The following is a 21,249-nucleotide window of genomic DNA, read 5'->3' as shown; positions in this document are numbered from 1 at the left end:
GAGATAAGGTGGGGGGGGAGGGGAAATGAGGAAGCTGGAGAAATCTACATTCATCCCGTGTGGTTGGATGGTTCCTAGGTGGAAGATGAGGCGCTCTTCCTCCAGGTGTCGTGTGGCCAAGGTCTGGCGATGGAGGAGGCCAAGGACCTGCATGTCCTTGGCGGAGTGGGAGGGGGAGCTAAAGTGTTCAGCCACGGGACGGTTGGTTTGGTTGGTGAGGGTGTCTCAGAGGTGTTCCCTGAAACATTCCGCAAGTAGGCGACCTGTCCTCCCCAATGTAGAGGAGACCATATTGGGTGCAGCGGATACAGTAACTGATGTGTGTGCAGGTGAATTTGTGACTGATATAGAAGGATCCATTGGGGCCTTGGAGGGAGGAGGTGTGGGCGCAAGCTTTGCACATCTTGTGGTTGCAGGGGAAGGTGCCAGGAGTGGAGGTTGTGTTGGTGGCCGTGTGGACCTGATGAGGGAGTCGCGGAGAGTGGGGTCTCTCCTGAATGTTGATAGGGGTGGAGAGGGAAATATATCCCTGGTGGTGGGGTCTGTCTGGAGGTGGCGGAAATGATGGAGGATGATACGATGTATCCGGAGATGGGTGGGGTGGAAGTTGAGGACCAGTGGGGTTCTGTCCTGGTGGCATTGGAGGGGTGGGGTTCAATGGCGGAGGTGCGGGAAGTGGAGGAGATGCGGTGGAGAGCATCATCGACCATATTGGAGGGGAATTTGCGATCTTTGAAGAAGGAGGCCATTTGAGATGTTCAGTAGTGGAATTGGTCCTCCTGGGAGCAGATGCGGCAGAGGCAGAGGAATTGGGAATATGGGATGGCGTTTTTACAGGGGCCAGGGTTGGAGAAGGTGTAATCTAGGTAGCTGTGGGAGTCGGTCGGTTTGTAGTAAATGTCTGTGTTGGGTCGATCGCCTGAGATAGAAATGGAGAGGTCTAGAAAGGGGAGGGAGGAGTCTGTGACGGTCCAGATAAATTTGAGGTCGGGGTGGAAGGTGTTAGTAAAGTGGATGATCTGTTCAACCTCCTCGTCGGAGCACGAGGTAGCGCCAATACAATCATCGATGTAGTGAAGGAAAAGGTGGGGGGCGCACCTCCGCCCTTGAAACCCACCCCTCCAATCGCCACCAGGACAGAACCCCACTGCTCCTCACCTTCCACCCCACCAACCTCCGGATACATCATATCATCCTCCGTCATTTCTGCCACCTCCAGACAGACCAGGGATATATTTCCCTCTCCACCCCTATCAGCACTCAGGAGAGACCACTCCCTCCGTAACTCCCTCGTCAGGTCCACACCCCCCACCAACTCAACCTCCACTCCCGGCACCTCCCCTTCAACTGCAAGAAGCGCAAAACTTGCACCCATACCTCCCCCCTCACCTCCCTCCAAGGCCCCAATGGATCCTTCTATATCCGTCGCAAATTCACCTGCACCTCCACACACATCATTTACTGTATCCACTGCACCCGATGCCTCCAACCACACAGAATAAATATAGATTTCTCCAGCTTCCTCATTTCCCCTCCCCCCCACCTTATCTTAGTCACAACCCCTGGATTCAACACCGCCCTCTTGACCTGCAATCTTCTTCCCGACCTCTCCGCCCCCACCCCCTCTTCAGCCTATCATCCTCACCCTCACCTCCTTCCACCTATTGTATTCCCAGCGTCCCTCCCCCAAATTCCCTCCTCCCTACCTTTTATCTCAGCCCGCTTGGCACACCAGCCTCATTCCTGAAGAAGGGCTTATGCTCGAAACGTCGATTCTCCTGCTTCTCGATGCTGCCTGGCCTGCTGTGTTTTTCCAGCACCACATTTTTCAACTCCATTCCTTTTATTGTCAGATGAACTGCAGAAAAGGTCATACAATCCCCTTTTTTGTTTGTCCTAATTTATTTTTATTCATTAATGAGATGTGGCATTCCTGGCTGAGCTAGCATTTATTGCCCATCCCTTGAGAAGATGATGGTAAGCTGTCTCCTTGAACCAGTGCATGGAGTGAAAAAACGCCTATAAATACTGTTAGGGAGCGAGTTCCAGGAATTTGACCCATTAGTACTAAAGTTACAGTGGCATTATACTTAAGGATGAGTTGCAGGGAGTATGCAGATGGTGGTGATCCGATGTGTCTGCAGAACTGTATCAGATGAATCATAACTGTTCTTCAGGAGTCCTATTGTACTCAAAGCATCGACTCTGTTCCTGTCTCCACAGAAGCTGCCAGCATAACTTCATCAATATGAAATTAAACAAAATAATCTACTGAATTTTCTCCATTTTCTGTTTTTGTTTCAGATTTTCTGCATCTGTAAGGATATTGCTATTATTTATTTATGTGGTAGTCCATTTCAATTTCTGGCTAGTGATAACACTCATATTTTGTAGTGGGAGAATTCAGTTATCGTAATGTCATTTAATGTCGTGGGAGAATGTTTAGATTCTCTGTTATTAGAGATTGTCATTGCTTGGCACAAACGTTACTTGCCTCTTGTCAACCAAAGCCTAGATATTGTACAGGCCTTGCTACATGTGAATGTGGACTGCTTCAGTATCTGAGGAATTGTGGCGTTCTGGGCTGCTTCAAGTCCCACGTACTCCAGAGCAGTTTAATAATGACTTATTTCAGGTTGATTAGAAAATACCTAATTCCTGTAGAGTTGAGAAACCTGAAATCCAACAACCCGAACCACCTTTGTTTGTTTTAGGTTATTTCGAAATGAGTGCTTCTTGGTAGCATTATTGACTGCTACTTCTGTCACTTTATTGAAGATTGAGAATAGACTGATGGGGTAGTAATTGGCTGATTTGCATTTATTCTGCTTTTTGTGTACAGGACATGCTTGGGCAATTTTCTGCAATTCTTTGTAGGTACCTGTGCTGCAAATGAACTGGAATAGTTTGGCTTGGTGTGTGGCAAGATGTGAAGGACAAAGTCTTTATTATTAATGCAGGAATGTTGTCAGGGCCCATAGCTTTTGTAGAATCCACTGCAGTCAGCCATTTTATGATATCAAGTGGTGGGAATCAAATTGGCTGAAGACTGACATCTGTGATGCTCAGGACCTCTTGTGGCAGGTGAGATTAATCATTTACTTGGCACTTCTGGCTGAAAATTATTGCAAAAAGCTTCAGTCATCTTTTGTAAAAATATGAAGTTATGGAATGGAGTCAATGCTACAATTTTTCCAGAGACAATGCCTGACCTGAGTTTCTACTCCTAGATATTTTTCCAATTGAGTGGTAAAATGGGAATGGTTATTAGAGACTATATGATACTTTAATAGATGAAATTGGTGGTGTATCACCTTGTGCTGGGTAAGTGGATTTTCTAAGCTGCAGACACTGTGTAATTAATGGGATGATATAATGACACGTAGATAGCTGAACCAAATCAGCCTTTCTATCTTTTGTATTAACACCTAGATCTCTCAAAATTAGCCTCTATAGTTCCTAACCAGATTTCTTGAATAACCAGTCCCAGACTTTTTGAATAAATAATTCCAGATGCCAGTTTATATCTTAAATGACTTAGTAATTTATTCTCCTTATAGTGACTTTAGCAGTAAAAAAATAAATAAAATAATCTAATTGGTCTATACTATAAACTCAAAGCCTTTGTTTTCAGCCCATTCACATAGAAGACTGACAGACAAACAAAAGTTATGGGATAAATGAAAGAAAATAAAAAACTGACCCAGATTACTTAAGTGAGTTTTTCCACTGGCACAGACAATGATTTCTTGGTTGAATTCTCTGAAGATGTTGATGAGGGTCACCTTTATAGTTCACTCCGATAAGGGCAGTAATACTAACAACTTAGTTTTCTATTTTCAGAGATTCAAAGAACTGCACATGGGAGGTTAGGTAGGGAGCTTTAATATCTTTATTCTGCAGCATCGACGGGGCAAACACTTCACCGCTCCCTGACAGATTGACCACCTTCTCCACAAAGTTCCACTTAGCATTCAGTTTTTGCCATCTGCTTGAGCATTTCGTCTTTTCCAGACCTGGAACCAATCCCCAGATACTGACCTCATTAATAGCCAACTTCTGCTCTCTGTTTAAACATGTTATTCTTCTCTGGTGACTGAGTGTCTGTAGAACCTTCTGATCAGGAACCAACCTGCAATTAATTTGCAGACCTAGCCTCACGAATAAACAAAAACTTGTTTGGTTTGTTCACCTTTTAACTTTTACCCACAGTCGAAAATTATCTTTAGCTCAGTTCTCAATCCAAACCAAAATTGATTAAAAAAAAGAAAAATCAACGAGAACTGTAACAATGGTCCCTCATTATCAATAGAACTAGAAAAATGTTTGGAGTGGAAGATGACAATAGCAACTGCTCCCTTGCAACTTACTCACTGAATCTTGTTTGTGGATGCATCTGTTTTGATACTTGCCACAGTTCAGAACTGTGTGATTCTTTAAATAACTGACTGATATTGTACTTTATAGTACTGATAATCAGTAGTCATCTTTCCATCTGATACACTTGAAAACAACATATAGCTGTCTTCCATACTATTACAATCTGTTGAAGTTTAATTCTTATTTAATTATTTCTTTTCCTTTTGTTTTAGGTACAGCAGAAGTTATGTCGTGGAAGGGGAACCATATGCTGGTTATGACAGACACAATGCTGAAGTATCTGCTTTTCATCTGGATAGGTACTGTATACATGGTTTTAGAAAAATAGTACTAGACTGAAAATTGTTTTCAGATTTTGCTGAAATCAAAAATCTTTTCGTTTCACTCTATTTGTGGAAAACTAAATTGCAGTCAGGCTAGTTAGCATTTTGTGTTTTCATTGTCGAACTCTCATTTCCCTCATGTTGCAATTATCTGATTTAAATATTGGGACGGCAGTGGCATAGTGGTAAAGTCACTGAACTCGTAATCCAGAAACACAGGCAAATGCTCTGTGGACATGTGTTACGACGGAATTTTAAATCAGTTAACGAATCTAGAACATAGAACATTACAGTGTAGTACATGGTCTTTGGCAGTCCATGTTGTACCAATCTGTGGAACCAATTTGAAGCATATCTATCCTACACTATTCTATTTTCATCCATACGTTTATTCCATGACCAGTTAAATGCCCTTAAAGTTGGCGAGTCTGCAACTGTTGCAGGCAGTGCAATTCACATTCTCTGAGTAAAAAAAATTACCTCTAACATCTGTCCTATATCTATCACCCCTCAATTTAAAGTTATGTTCCCTCGTGCTAGCCGTCTCCATCCGAGGAAAAATTCTCTCACTGTCCATTTATTTAACTCTCTGATTATCTTATATGTCTCAATTAAGTCACCTCAGCCTTTTCTCATAAGACCTTCCCTCCATACCACATCCTAGTAAATCTTCTCCGAATCCTTTCCAAAGCTGCTATTTCTTTCCTATAATGCAGTGACCAGAACTGTATGCAATACTCCAACTGCAGCTGCACCAGAATTTTGAACAGCTGCAGCATGACCTCCTGGCTTCGAAACTCAATCCTTCTACTAATAAAAGCGAACACACTGTATACCTTCTTAACAACCATATCAACCTAAGTGGCAACTTTCAGGAATCCATGCACATGAACACTGAGATCTCTCTGCTCAAATACTTTACCAAGAATCTTACCATTAGCCCAGTGCTCTTTATTCCTATTGCTCCTTCCAAAGTGAATCACCTTACACTCCACTTACCACTTCTCAGCCCAGCACTGCAGCTTATCTATGCCCCTCTGTAACCTGCAGCATACTTCAGCACAGTCCACAACTGCACTGACCGCAGTGTCATCCACAAATTTACTAACCCATCCTTCTATGCCCTCATATAGGTCATTTATAAAAATGACAAACAGCAGTGGCCCCAAAACATTTCATTGTTGTACACTGCTAGTAACTGAACTCCAGGATGAACATTTCCCATCAAATGCCACCTTTCAGCTCGCCAATTACTGATCCAAACTGCTAAATCACCCTCAATCCCATGCCTCTGTATTTTGTGCTATAGCCTACTGTGGGAATCTTGTCAAATGTCTTACTGAAATCCGTACACAGCACATCAACCACTTTACCCTCATCCACCTGTTTGGTCACCATCTCAAAAAACTCAATAAGCTTTCTGAGGCACGACCTACCCTTCACAAAACCGTGTTGACTTTCCCTAATCAATTTATTCCTGTCTAGATAATTACAAATCCTATCTCTTATAACTTTGTCCAACACTTTACCCACAACCAAAGTAAGGTTCATTAATCTTTAATTACCATAGTTGTCTCTACTCCCCTTCTTGAACAAGGGGACATTTGCTATCCTCCAGTCTTCTGGCACTATTCCTGTAGGCAATGAAGACTATTAAAATTAATCTAATAGTGAACATGGAGCCATTACCAATTGTTGTGAAACACCATCAGATTCACTTATGTCATCTAGGTAAGGGCATCTCATTGTTACCTAGTCTGGCTTCTACATGACTACAGACCTACAGCAATGCCAGGAACAGCATGAGGCATACCTAAAATTGAGGTGTACAGCACAGGACTGATTACATTCCAAACAGTGGCAGCAACATTCAGTAGACAGAACTAAATGATCCCACAACCAATGTATCAAAACTAAGCTCTGCAATTTTTTCACATCTAGTTGTTAAAGCTGTTGGACAGGAGCAGGAGTCTCTACAACATTCCTATCCCCAGTGATGAAAGAACTGATCAACTCAATGCAAAAGATGAGGCTTAAGCATTTGCAATCATCTTCAGCCAAAGTGCTGAATGAATGATCCATCTGTTCCCCTTGTTGAGGTCCACAGTATTACAGATCCCGCTGTACCAGCAGCTAATTAAATTCCCACTACGTGTTACTGAGAAATAGTGAAAGGCACTGTATACAGCAAAGGTTATGGGCCCTGACCAAAGTTTTATTGTACTGAGGACTCGTGCTTAAGGACTTGTTGCACCCCTAACTGACCTGTTCTCCACGCAGGGAATGTGCAGGCATTTTCATGTCAATTGAAAGATAAGCAAGCTAATCATAGAATCCTTACAGTGCTGAAAGAGACCCATTGAGTCTACACCAACCTTCTGAAGAGCGTCCCACCCACCCTATCCCTGTCACCCCACATTTAGCACATCTAGCCCACCTAGCCTCCACCACCGTGGATACTAAGTGACAATTTTTAGCACAGCCAAGCTACCTAACATGCACATCTTTGGACTGTGGGCGAAAACTGAAGCTCCTGGAGGAAACCCACACAGACGCAGGGAGAATGTGCAGACTTCGTACCTGAGGCCTTTGTGCTGTAAGATAGTGGTGCTAACTACTGAGCCTCCATGGACTGGCCAGTGGCAACATGGGCATTTACCATGCACAGCAAGTTGAAGGTAAAGTACAGGAAATTTATTCGCAGATTCACTGTCAGAGGAGGTTTCCAGGGATAATGATGCAACAAAGAGCCATACCAGATACATATGAGTTCATCCCTGGCGCATAATACGCAAAAGTTTCGAAGTTTAAGGATTTCATAAGATGAGACAGAGATTATGTACAGTAAACTGGGAAAATGTACTCAAGGATAAAACAATTGAACATCAGTGGAGAGTTTTTAAAGAAACATTTACACAATATGAAACCAGTTTGAGGTAGGGGGATAAACTTCATAGAAAACGTAGCCATAGGCAACTGAAGAGATAAGGGACAGGATAACACCAAAAGAAAGGGCTTACAAGAAAGCAGTTGTTCCACTGTTCAGATGTTCCAGAAAAAAGGCAATTTGTATACAAGTCAATACATGGTCCAGTAAGAATTATTTAAACATGATATGATAAATAAATGGTGATCTTTTTGCAGAGTTTCCTTGGTTTAAAGCAGTACCTTGCTTTTTTAAGTTCACAGGCCAAAAGCAGCACAGATCCTGCTGAATGGGAAAGATGCAAAGTCCAGCAAAAGGCTTTTAAGAGCTGCTAAAAGGAACTATGAAAGAAAACTTACCAGGGATATCAAAATCAAAGACAAATTTTATATTTGCATGAAGGGAAAGTGGGTGGTCAGGAGCAATGTTGGCCTACTGAACACTGAAAGTGGGGATATTGTTAATGATTATGGGAAAATAGCAGATATATTGAATAATCACTTTGGCTCAGTTTTTAATGGTAGAAAAGGAGGGTAGTTTGTTACAAGTCCCAAGGAAATTAACAATGGATTGGGGCCCTAGACTAAATAATAATAACTTAATTTCCTCATTGCCAATGTTTATTTAATGCGATTTGAGTGACAAATCTCTGGACCTAACTTTTCATCAGAGGGTTTAAAGGGCATGGGGAGCACATTGTAGATGTCCTAATTATAATCTTTTAGCGTTCTCTGGATCCAGGAGCCATCTTTCTGCATATGTCACACTGCTTTTTAAGAATGGTGAAAGAGGAAAACCGGGGAATTACAGACCAGTTAGTCCAACATCTCTGGTGGGGAAATTGTTGGAATCTATCATTTAAGGATGGAGTAACTGAACATCTTGAAATTTTCAATTAATCAGGGAAAGCCAACATGGATTCATGTCAGGTAGATCATGCTGACAAACTTCACTGAATTGTTTGAAGAGGTGACCAAGGTAGTGGACAGGGGCTTATCTGTGGATATTGCTATATGGTCTTCCAGAAAGGATGAGTAGATTTGTCTTGTTTCCTGTTGTCTGTCATCACACCATGTGATGAAAATTTTCATCTTTCCAAAGTGTGGGCACATAAAGACCATATATTTTTACTGCCTTATTTTTGGCCTGTGAACTTAAAAAAGCAAGGTATTGCTTTAAACCAAGGAAACTCTGCAAAAAGATCACCGTTTATTTATCATATCATGTTTAAATAATTCTTACTGGACCATGTATTGACTTGTATACAATATTGCCTTTTTTCTGGAACATCTGAACAGTGGAACAACTGCTTGACAACGATGTTTTGATTGGTTCTGACCAAGTGACTATAGCGTTTCCGAGTCCAATACAGCAGAGAGCCACCCAGCGTGGAAAAGGAAATCATCAAAAAATCTCCCCCTTTACTGTGACTGATTAGGGATAGTCAACATGGCTTTGTGTGTGGGAAATCGTGTCTTAGTAATTTGACTGAGTTTTTTGAAGAGGCGACAAAGAAGATTGATGAAAGCAGAGTCGTAGATGTCGGTTAAATCACTTCTGTCAAGCGTTCGACAAGCTGCTGCATGATAGACTGGTTTGTAAGGTTAAATCACATGGGCTCCGGGGCAGCTAGCCAATTGGATACAAAATTAGCTTGAAGGTAGGAGACAGATGGTGGTGGTAGAAGTTTGCTTTTCGGACTGGAGTCCTGTAACCAGCAGTGTGTCACAAGGATTGGTGCTGGGTCCACTGTTTTGTGTCATTTATAAATGATTTTGATGGGAATATAGGGATTATGGTTAATTAGTTTGCAGATGACACCAAAATAGGTGGTGCAGTGAAAGTAAAGATGATTATCTTAGAGTACAATGGGACCTTGATCAGAACAGACCATTGGGCTGAGGAATGGCAAGTGGAGTTTAATTTAGATAAATATAAGATAATTTTGGTAAGGCCCACCAGGGCAGGGTGTATATAATTAATGGTTAGGGTCCTGGGAAGTGTTGCTGAACAGAGATTTGGGGTGCAGGTGCATAGTTCCCTGAATGTGGAGTTGCTGGTAGACAGGATAGTGAAGCAGGCGTTTGGCACATTTGCCTTCATTGGTCAGAATGTTGAGTACAGGAGTTGGTGTGTCATGTTGCGGCTCTGCAGGACATTGTTAGGCCAGTTTTAGAATATTACTTACAATTCTATTTACACTTATGTAGGAAGGAAGTTGTTAAACTTGAAAGGGTGCAGAAAAGATTTACAAGGATGTTGCCATGACTGGAGTGCTTGAGTTATAGGGAGATGCTGGACAGACTGGGCTTTTTTTTTCCCTCTGGAGTGTTGGAGGCTGAGGGGTGACCTTTATAGAGGTTTATAAAATCATGCAGGGCATAGATGGAGTGAATAGCCAAGGTCTTTTTCCTAGGGTGAGGGAGTCCAAAACTAGAGGATATAGGTTTAAATAAGGAAGAATAGATTTAAAAAGGCCTGAGGGGTACATTTTTCATGCAGCAGATGGAGTGTATGGAACAAGCTGCCAGAGAAAGTAGTGGAGGTGGGTAAAGAATCAGGGTGGGTATACGAATAGAAAGGGTTTAGAGGGATATGGGCCAAATATTGGCAAATGGGACCAGGTCAGATTGGGATGTTTGGTCGGTACGAATGAGATGGACTGAAGAGTCTGTTTCCATGTTGAATGACTATTTGACTCTGTGTAGTGATGCCAGAAAGTTTCCTCTAACATCTAGCTGTCTTTCATTCACTTTTTTTTTCTGCAAATGCCCTGTTGAAGCAGAAATCAAAAGCCTTTCAAGGCAGTGAATGTGAGGAAGCATTGGTGTGCAAACAGCTTGATATTAACTGTAAAGATCGGAGAAGGAATTGGAATAAACCAACAGAAACAACTTATCAACTGCTGTAGTCCTGACCGGTGGTTTCTCCCTGATATTGGTTTTGCCTTTTACCAAACTTAACGTCCAGGTTCTGCCAGTCTTTGTGTGTCAGTTTGTGAAGGGGATAATTTAAAAGAGTTGGGTTTCAAGTTGTATAGAGGTGGAAATTAGCAGTTCATATTTTCTAATTGCCATTGAGTAAAGACGATTTCTGATAAGCAGTTATTATCTTATTACATATGGAAACCTGTTGACTTTTGACCTGAGTTCATCAGCCAGATAAATTTGGCGACTTTGGATAGTTGACTAATTCTTTCCAGATTTGTGATGACTCCGGGAATAGTGGGACTTGATTTCCAGTGATCTACTCGAGTGAGTTATGACACAGTACAGAATATTGACTATAGCCTTTCAAGAAATCCGCTTTCCATCATACTCTTGTGGGCAACGAAGAATGGAAAACAAATGCTAGCGTAGTCAACGGTATCCACAATCTCTTTTTTAAAAACAATTAAAGACTATTATTTTTCTGTGATTCGTAGTGTCAAGATCAGAATCACTGATTAATTATTGAGCATTCAAGAAAACCTGCTTCATTCCGGGGTCATTCTTTGGAATATTAACCCCCTGGGAAATATGAATGCTTGCTTGTTGAATTTCCAGTATTTAAGACCAAGATAGATAATTTCTTTTATTCATTAAGGTAATCAAAAGATATGGGGGAAGGGGCAGGGAGGTGGGATAAAAGTAAAAGATTAACCGTGATCTTATTGAATGGTGAGCAGACTTGAGTTCCTGTCTGGCCACTGCCTCCTGAATTTGATATATTTCTGTTGCTGATGCTGTTTTAGCTCTCTGCAATGGTATATGAAGCAGATATGGTTCAAGTATTTCATCTGTTGCTACAGTGTGAAAATATGTGAAGAAGTGTGTTCAAATGTCAAGCTGGTAGTTGTGACAATCCCAGATTGCCAAGTTTATTTTATGGACTGTTTTACGACCAGGGATTGCAAGCCAATCTTAATATCCATGGTTCACCACATACTGAAATTGAAATATTCAATAACCCTCAAAATTGCCCAATTTTTTATAATCAGAGTTTACAAATAACAGATCTGAGACACCAAGTTTATAACTTTAAAAAAACATTAACAACTGATTCTTAATACTATAGCAGGACAAAGCTAAATAACAAGATAATCTAATTAATATCTATGATTTATACCCAGTCTCTCTCAGGTGAGAACAGTTAAAAGATAAATTTAAAAGAAAATGGAAGAATTATAATATGCCAAATCAATTAAACAGTTTCAAATGATTGAATCCCAAGCCTTCATGCAATCCTTAGATAATGAGTTGTTCAGAAGAATGATTGTTTGCGCTCATCGGTGAATGCAAACAGTTCAATTGATACACTTTCAGAACTATTTATGTGTTTCTTTAACAGACAGGGATTCTTTTCTACAATAATTCTTTAACTAGATAGAAACTAGGGAGAGTGAAACATTTCAGCCTGTCCGATATCTCCTTGGAAATCACTCTGCACTTGTCAAAGCCAGTCAGAATTTTTTATTCCCTCCCCTTTATTTTAATCAATAATATGTTGGCTAGGTAACATCAGTCTTCCTTTGACTAACAGTGTCGAACTAGTTGTGTCCACAGTGTTCCATGGATTGACAAGTAAATTGATTGTCCTCTAGATCACTCTAGCAGCAACTAATTGTTTTGTTTGCTTCCCTTTACTTTAAATATCACACAGCTGTTCAGAGCTCGAGGGGTGACCTTTTAAAATCATGAGGGGCATGGATAGGGTAAATAGACAAAGTCTTTTCCCCAGGGTTGGGGGAGTCCAAAACTAGAGGGCACAGGTTTACGTTGAGAGGGGAAAGATTTCAAAGGGTCCTAAAGGGCAACCTTTTCATGCAGAGGATGATGCGTGTATGGAATGAGTTGCCAGAGGAAATGGTGCAGGCTGGTACAATTACAGCATTTAAAAGGCATCTGAATGGGTATATGAATATAGGAATGGTTTAGAGGGACATGGGCCAAATGCTGGCAAACGGGACTGAAGGATCTATTTCCGTGCTGTACATCTCTATGACTCTATAAACTCTAAACTTGGCTTACAATTCTACCAAAAAGAAGTAAAAGAGTGAGAGTGTCTACACCTATTAGGAACCAGTGCCATTTTTCTTAAAGTAGATAAACTGAAAGTTCCAGAGTAATTAGAGAATAAAGCCACATGTTTTCATAGCCTTGAACAACCAATAATGAATGTTACTGCATAATGTTAATATAATGCATAATAATTTGAATTCTAACACTCAGAATAACCTGCCATTTGTATGGATAAAAGACTATAATCAAACAACTCTGTGGCAAAAATCAAATAGCAAATGCAATCTAGACCAATCCTACAGGTTTCTCAACGGTTTCCCCCCAGGTGTTAATCATCTTGAATTTCATAAATAACATTTTTTGCTGATCTGACCTAGAATTAATTGAGAAATATCGCCTGGGACTGGGACTCTTAAATTAGTTTCAGAAATAATTCTGAGGTGTAACTCTCGACTCCGACCTGGAATTAGGATCAGTGTGTGGGTATTAGAATTGGCTTTTCATTGGATGATTTGAGTGATTCAGAACACCTACCTGCAGAGGAAGATGTAATGTAATGGTAATATCATTAGTCTGCTGTTTGGGGTTATTAACCTAATGTTCAAATCAAGGAGATGGTGGGATAATGGTAATCTGGTAACCCAGAGTCCCAGCATATACTGCTATGGGTTCAAATTCCAGCAAAGCAGTTGGTGGAATTTAAGATGCCTTCTGCAGGTGAGAGGAGTTGGACCTACATGAATAGAACCTAAAGATAGGCTGAGAGTTGGGCGCATTTGTTTACTTTTCAGGAGGCAAGAGGATTTGGACCAATTTGGGAGTGTGTTTCAGGTTTGCTGGTTAAATACAGGCCGAAGTTCAGAACCTAGCTGAATACGTGTGCAAGAGATGTCTGCAAAAGCTTGAGCTCCAGGTTTCAGAGCTCAGTCAATGGCTGGAGTTAGTGAAGTGTATCCATGAAGCAGAGAATTATATGGAAGTGGTCACACCGCAAGTCAGGCCTTTCAGGAACGGGTAAGTCACCAGACGGTCCAAGTGAAACAGTTAAGTAGTGCAGGAGTCTCCAGAGGTCCAGTCCAACCTGTTTTTTCTGTTTTGGATATTGATGAGGGAAGTGGATCCTGAATGCAGCAAAAGCTATGCCATGGCACCAGGAGAGGTCAAGATGTACTGGAGGGAAGCAAGAAGAGTGAAAGGGTAGTGGTCATTTTAGTTTCCCAAATACCATACTTAAAGATTTGGATGGTAAAGCATTTGTTAAATGTGTTCAGGAAAATTCTCTTTATCAATATGTACATGTTCCTACTAGAGAAGGAACAAAACTTGATAATCTCTTGTGTAATATGATAGGGCAAGTGACTGAAGTGATAGTAGGGCAACATGTTGGGTCTAATAATGTTTTTTAAAATAGTTATGGAAAAAGATAAGCCTTTCATAAAATTTCAAGTTTTTAATTGGAGTAGGCAAATTTTAATGGTATCAGACAAGAACTTTTAAAAATTGCTTGGAGTAGACTGTTTGCAAATAAAGGGACATTTGATAAGTGGGAGGTTTTCAAAAGTGCAATAGCAAGATTTCAGAGTCATTATGTTCATGTTAAAGCAAACAATAAGACTAGTAGGATTAGAGAACAATGGGTGAAGAATGATATTGAAGTTCTAGTCAAGAATAAAAAAATAATCATATATTACAGTAAAACAACTGGGTTCAAATTAACCTTTTGAACAGTGTTAAGAGTATAGGGCTATTCTTAAGGAGGAGATCAGGAAGGCAAAGAGAGGATCTGAGATAGCCGTGGTAAATAAGATCAAGAATAAGCCAAAGTGATTCTGCAAGTATAATAAGAGCAGAAGAACAGCTAGAAAGAGAGAGTAGGGCCTCTTAAAGATCAAACAGGTCGTCTTTGTGTTGAACCTCAGGAGATGGGTGAGATATTAAATTAATATTTTGCATCACTTTTTACTGTGGAGAAAGAAATAGAGATGAGAGGACTCTGAAGTAAATAATGTTTTGAAAACAGTTCACATTACAGAACAGGAGGTGCTGGAGGTCTTAGAAAATATAAAGGTGGATAGATCTTCAGGATCTGATCCAGGACTTTGTGGAAAGTTAGGTGCAGGTGCCTTGTAGAAATATTTGTATCATCTATAACTATGAGTGAGGTGCCAAATGACTGAAGAGTGGCTAATGTGCCTTTGTTTAAGAAAGGATGTAAGGAGAAGCCTAGGATCTATATGCTTGTGAGTCCGACTTTGGTGATGGGTAAGTTACTGGAACTGATTCTGAAAGGTAGGATTTATATGCAGTTGGAGAGGCAAGGAATGATTAGGGACAGTGAACATGGTTTTATGCAAGGGAAATTACAAACTTGATTTGAGTTTTTTGAGGAAGTAACCAAGAAGATTGACAAAGGCAGAGTGGTAGACATTGTTTACTTGTACTTTAGTAAAGCATTTGACCACATTCTAAATTATTAAAATTAGATTACATGGGATTCAGGGTGAGCTTGCCAATTTGAAGAAAAAATTGGCTTAATGACAGTAAACAGAGAGTGATAGTGGAGGGTTGTTTTCCAGACTGGTAACCAGTGATATTACACAGGGATCGTGCTGGGTCCACTTTTGTTTGCCATTTATATAAATGATTTAGATGAGAATATAGAAGGCATGGTTGGTAAGTTAGTAGTTGACACCAAAATTGATGGTATAGTGGACAGTAAAGAAGGTTATCTAAAATTATGAAGAGATTTGATCAATTGGGTCAGTGGGTCAAGAGTAGCAAATGGAGTTTGATTTGGATGAATTCAAGTTGTTACATTTTACTAAGACAAAAAAAAGACCAGACTTATACAGTTAAAAGTAGGCCCTTGGGCAGGGTTGTAGAACAGAGTGTTTTAGGGGCTCAGATAATTTTTTGAACTTTACATCACATGTAGATAAGGTGGTTAAGAAGGCATTCAGCATGCTTGCCGTCAGTGCTCAGACCTTTGAATATAGGAATTGGGAAGTTATGTTGAGGATGTACAGGACTTTGGTGGGGCCCCTTCTGGAGTAGTATTGCCCTATTGTCGGAAGAATATTATTAAACTGGAGAGAGTTCAGAAGAGATTTACCAAGATGTTGCCGGGAATGGAGCATTTGAGTTATAATGGGAAGCTGGCTAGGTTGAGACGTAACGTTATAGAGGTTTATGAAATACTGAGGGGTATAGGTAAGGTGAAAGGCATGTGTCTTGTCTCTATGGTGGGATTTCAAGACTAAAGGGCTATATTTTTAAAGAGAGAGGAGAAAGATTTAAAAAGAACATAAGGGGCATTTTGTTTTGGTTTGTGTGTGCAGTGAACTTCCAAAAGAAGTGATGGATGCGGGTACAATGTTTAAAAGATATTTAGGTAATTACACAAATAAGAAATATTTGGCAGGATGTGGGCCAAGTACTGAGAGGTGGGACTAATTTAGTTTGGGATTATGGTCCGCATGGACTGGCTGAACCAAAGGGTCTGGTACAGTATTGTATGACTCTATGGCTCAACTGAAAGGGAATTCTTTAGTTAGAACAGATGGGCGTTTCTTCAGCAGATAACGTGAATCCTGCGTCATTTGTTCCCTCCCTGGTTCTAGGGCGTTCGTCTGTGGCAGGATGAACAGGCCGTGGATCACATTGATACTAACAATATAGGTGGAAGGGATGTAAATCCCTAATTGGAATTCAGGGAGGTAGATAGAAAATTAGCAAGTATAACTTCAAAGTAATAGACTCTTGATTACTTCAAATGCCCTGTGTGAGTAAGTACAAAAATACGAAAATAAGACAGAAGAGTGCGTGGCTGGAAGATGATGTAGGAGGGACAGGTTTAATTTGCTGGGATATTGGGACTGGCTTTGGAGTGATGGCACTGGAACAGGCCAGGCGTATTACACTTGACCAGAGCTGGGATAACATTCATTTCAGGCAATTTGCTAGTGCTGTTGAGAGTTTAAACGAACTCAGCAAGCGTATGGGAACCAGGAGAGAATATGGGCAAATAATACGAGGGTATATGAAATTTTAGGAGAGGCACGCAGCACTAACATAACAAGTGGTTATTTAATAAGTTAAGTAAGAGAAAAAAGTAGTGAAGGCTAAATTGGGGTTACACAGCATTCTTGGAAGTATGGAATATGGTTAACAAGATTGGGGAGTTACTATCAGAAATTGCATGATTATGACATAGTGAAGTTGAGACCTGGCTTAAGGAATGGAATGTCTGGGTGTTAAACGTTTCTGATTACAGGATGTGTAGAAAAGATTAGAAAGGTAAAAAGGGGTAGCATTTTTGCTGGAGAATGAGGTATTTGGGTGGTTAAAGTACAGAATCAAATTTGCGCGAGCTAAGGAATAAGGAAGATGCAGTTACATTGTAATATATACACCGCCAGAAGTTTGAGAGGTGTAAATGCCTTAGAGTAATTATAATGAGAGACTTAATTACCCATATTTCATTTGGGACAGTGGTAGTGAAAGGGCCACTGAATATTTTTGGATTGCATTTGGGGGAATTTGCAAGGCAATCTGAGGATAAGACCGAGGGTATTGCAAGGCATAGTTTTTTGGAATGAGGTGGGCTAATTAGATCAAGTTACAGTGAAGATTACTTAGAAAACCTTAATCATTATATCATAAGGTTTAGGATGGCTCTGGAGAGTGACAATGGTCAGTCCAGAGTAAGGTGAAGAGCAGACATCAATGGGGCAAGATGGGTATTAGTTGAAAAGACTGGAATCAATAGTTGGCAGAAAAAACAGTAGCTGAACAATGGATTAACGTCAAAGAGGAGAATGTTTGGACACAGGCAAGGGAAAGGTAGGATAAACAAATCCAGAGTACCCTGGATGACAAAGTAAATGGAAACTAAATTTTAAAGAGTGTGCTTATGACAATTGTTAAGTAGTAAATTCACTTGAGAACTAAATTGAATACAGAAGATTCAGAAGGGAGGTGAGAAATCAAATACAAGAAGTATTTTTGAAAAAAAAAAGACTGCCAGGAAACAGGAAAAGGGATCCAAATTTTTTCTAAGAGACATCAATAGTAAAAGGGTGGTAAAAGGAGTAGTGGGAAGGTGATGGCCTGGTGGTATCACTGCTAGACTATTAATCCAGAAACTCGGCTAATGTTGTGGGAATCTGGATTCGGATCCCATCATGGCAGGTGGTGGAATTTGAATTCAATAGAAGATCTGGAATTAAGAATCTACTGATCACGTTTAATTGTTGTCGATTGTCAGAAAAACCCATCTGGTTCATAAATGTCCTTAAGGAAAGAAAATCTGCCATCCTCACCTGGTTTGGCCTGTATGTGACTCCATATCCACAGCAATGTGCTTGACTCTCAGTTGTCCTCGGAAATGGTCTAGCAAGCCATTTAGTTGTACCAACCACTACAAAATCTCAAGGAAATGTAAACGGACAAGTCACCAGGCATTGATCTAAGCACTGGAAAAGACAATGGCAGAAACAACCTTGTTAAGTCTGCAAGGTCCTCCTCACTAACATCTGGGGGCTTGTGCCAAAATTAGGAGAGCTGTCTCATAGACTAGTCAAGCAACAGCCTGACATTGTCAGGAAGGTGTGATTCAATAAGTATGACTATGTTCCAGACACCACCATCATCATCCCTTTGGCAGGACAGACTTGTCAGAGGTGGCGGCACAGTGGTATACAGTCGAGAGGGAATTGTCCTGAGAGTCCTCAGCATTGACTCCAGACCCCATGAGGTCTCATGGCTTCAGATTGAACATGGGGAAGGAAACATCTGCTGATTACTATGTACCGTTTTCCCTAAACTAATGAATCGGTACTACTCCATGTTGAACAACATTTGGAGGAAGCACTGATAGTGGCAAGGGCACAAAATGAACTTGCTTGGGTCTTTCAATGTCCACCACCACTAGTAGCTTGGCACAGTACTACAGATCAAGTTGGCCGGGTTCTAAAGGATATGGCTGCTAGACTGGGTCTGCAGCAGATGGTAAGGGAGTCAACAGGAGGGAAAAACCTGATGTCATCCTTACCAATCTGCCAGCTGCAGATGCATCTCTCCATGATAGTATTGGTAAGAATGACCGTCGCACAGTCCTTGTGGAGACGAAGTCTCCCCTTCACATCAAGAATAACCTTCTTTGGGACAGAATTTGAACAGATCCAGCAACTCAAGACTCATGAGGCTCTCCATACCATTAACTGCAGCAGAACTGTACTCCAGGGCTATCTGTAACCTCATGGCCAGGTATATTCCCCACTCAACCATTACCATCAAGCCAGGAAATCAACCCTGGTTCAATGGAGAGTGCAGGAGAGTATGCCAGGAGCCGCACCAGACATATCTGAAGATCAAGTGTCAACCTGGTGAAGCCACCAAACAGGACCACTTGCATGCCAAACAGCATAAGTAGTCAATGTTACACAGAGCTAAGTGATCCGTCAACCAGCTCTAAGCTCTGCAGTCCTGCCACATCCAGTCGTGAATGGTTGTGGATGATCAAACAGCTCATTGGGGGAGGTGGCTCCTCAAATATCCCCATCGTCGATAATGGGAGAGCCCAGCACATCAGTGCAAAAGATAAGGCTGAAAATTTTGCAGGAATCTTCAGTCAGAAGTGCCCAGTGGATCATCCATCTGGGCTTCCTTTCAGTGGTCCCCAACGGAACAGATACCAGTCTTCATCCAGTTCGACTCATTCCCCGTAATATCAAGAAGTGATTGGAGGCACTGAATAGTGCAAAGGCTACGGACACTGACACATTCCAGTAATAGTACTGAAGACTTGTGCGTCAAACGTGCCGCTCCTCTAGCCAAGTTGTTCCAGTGCAGTAATAACACTCGTTTCTACCCGACAGTGTGGAAAATTGTCCAGGTATGTCCTGTACGTAAAAAAGCAGGATGTATCCAATCCAGCCAATTACTGCCCCAGCAGTCTACTATCGATCATCAGGAAAGTGATGGGAGGTGTCACCAACAGAGCTATCAAGCACCATCTGCTCAGCAATAGCCTGCTCAGTGATGCCCAGTTTGGATACTGCCAGTGCCGCTCAGGTCCTGACCTCAATACAGCCTTGGTTCAAACATGGACAGCATAGCTGAATTCAAGAGGTGACATGAGAGTAACAGCCCTTGGCATCAAGGACCCCTAGCAAATCTGAAATCAGTAGGTATCGGGGCAAATTCTGTGGTTTGAGTCATACCTGACACATAGGCGATGGCCATATTGATGGCTCTAAGACATCTCTACAAGAGTTTCTCAGGGTAGTGTTCTCAGCCAACCATCTTCAGTTGCTTCTCATTCATTCATACAATCCCTACAGTATGGAAACAGGCCCTTCGGCCCAACACCGACCCAAACGCACTCCCCATTACCGTACGTGTACCCTGACTAATGCACTTAACCTACACTTCACTGAACACTATGGGCAATTTAGCATGGCCAATTCATCTAACCATCACATCTTTGGATTGTGGGAGAAAACCGGAGCACACGGAGGAAACCAACGCATACACTAGGAGAATGTGCAAACTCTACACAGTTGCTTGAGGCTGGAATCGAACCTGGGTCCCTGGAGCTGTGAGGCAGCAATGCTAACCACTAAGCCACCCAAATCAATGACATTCTGTCCATCAATGATGGTATGTTTGCCAATGATTACATAATGTTCAGCACCATTCACAACTCCTCAGATATTGAAGCAGTCCACGTTCAACATGATCTGGATAATATCCAGACTTGAGCTGACAAATGGCAGGTAATATTTGTGCCACACAATTGCCAGGCCATGGCCATCATGAATAAGAGACAATCTAACCACTGCCCCTTGATATTAAATGATGTTGCTATCACTGAATCCTCCACTATTAACCCCCCAGGATGTTATCATTGACCATAAGCTCAACTGGACTCACCACATAAACTCAGTGGCTACAAGAGGAGGTCAGAGGCGAGTAACTCACCTGACTCCTCAAAGCCTGTCCACCATCTACAAGGCACAAGTCAGGAATGTGATGGAATATTCCCCACTTGCCTGGATGTGCCTCAACAACACTCAAGAAGCTTGACACCATCTGGAAAAGCAGCCCATGTAATTGGCACTACATCTACTCCTTCCACCACTAACACTCGGCTGAATGTATACTGTCTACAAGATGCACTGCAGAAATTCACCAAAGATCCTCAGACAGCATCTTCCAAATCCACGACCACTTCCATCTAGAAGGACAAGGGCACCACCACCTTCAAGTTCCCCTCCAAGCCACTCACCATCCTGACTTGGAAATATATCACCATTCCTTCACTATCACTGGGTAAAAGTCCTGGAATTCCCTCCCTAATAGCATGGTGGGTCAACTCTCAGAAGGTGGACTGCAGCAGTTCAAGAAGGCAGCTCATCACCACCGTCTAAGGGCAACTGGGACGGGCAAGAAATACTGCCCAGTTAGTGACACTGACCTCCCACAAAAGAAATTTTACAATAGTGACGATTGGGGGCATAAAAGGGGATTTATTCTTGCAGGTGATATGGGACAACTCAACAAATTGATGAGAGGACTTCGAAAATTATTCACCTATAGAGAGTCAGCCTTAGCACTG

The 21,249-nt window shown here is 41.5% G+C and overlaps 1 protein-coding gene across 3 annotated transcripts in view; it reads left to right on the top strand.

Moving 5' to 3' along the window:
- Positions 1-21,249, top strand: part of fam20b (FAM20B glycosaminoglycan xylosylkinase) — a 155,610-nt gene that overhangs the window by 56,059 nt on the left and 78,302 nt on the right. For all 3 annotated transcript variants that reach the window (XM_043699967.1, XM_043699969.1, XM_043699968.1), the window contains exon 4: positions 4,593-4,679. In XM_043699967.1, coding sequence (XP_043555902.1) covers positions 4,593-4,679 — 87 coding nt within the window. The remainder of the gene's footprint in view (positions 1-4,592; positions 4,680-21,249) is intronic.

The sequence above is a fragment of the Chiloscyllium plagiosum genome, chromosome 11 (genome assembly GCF_004010195.1).
Source record: "Chiloscyllium plagiosum isolate BGI_BamShark_2017 chromosome 11, ASM401019v2, whole genome shotgun sequence".
Lineage (NCBI taxonomy): Eukaryota > Metazoa > Chordata > Chondrichthyes > Orectolobiformes > Hemiscylliidae > Chiloscyllium > Chiloscyllium plagiosum.
The sequence above is the reverse complement of the archived record's forward strand: the minus strand, read 5'-3'. Positions and strand labels throughout refer to the sequence as shown.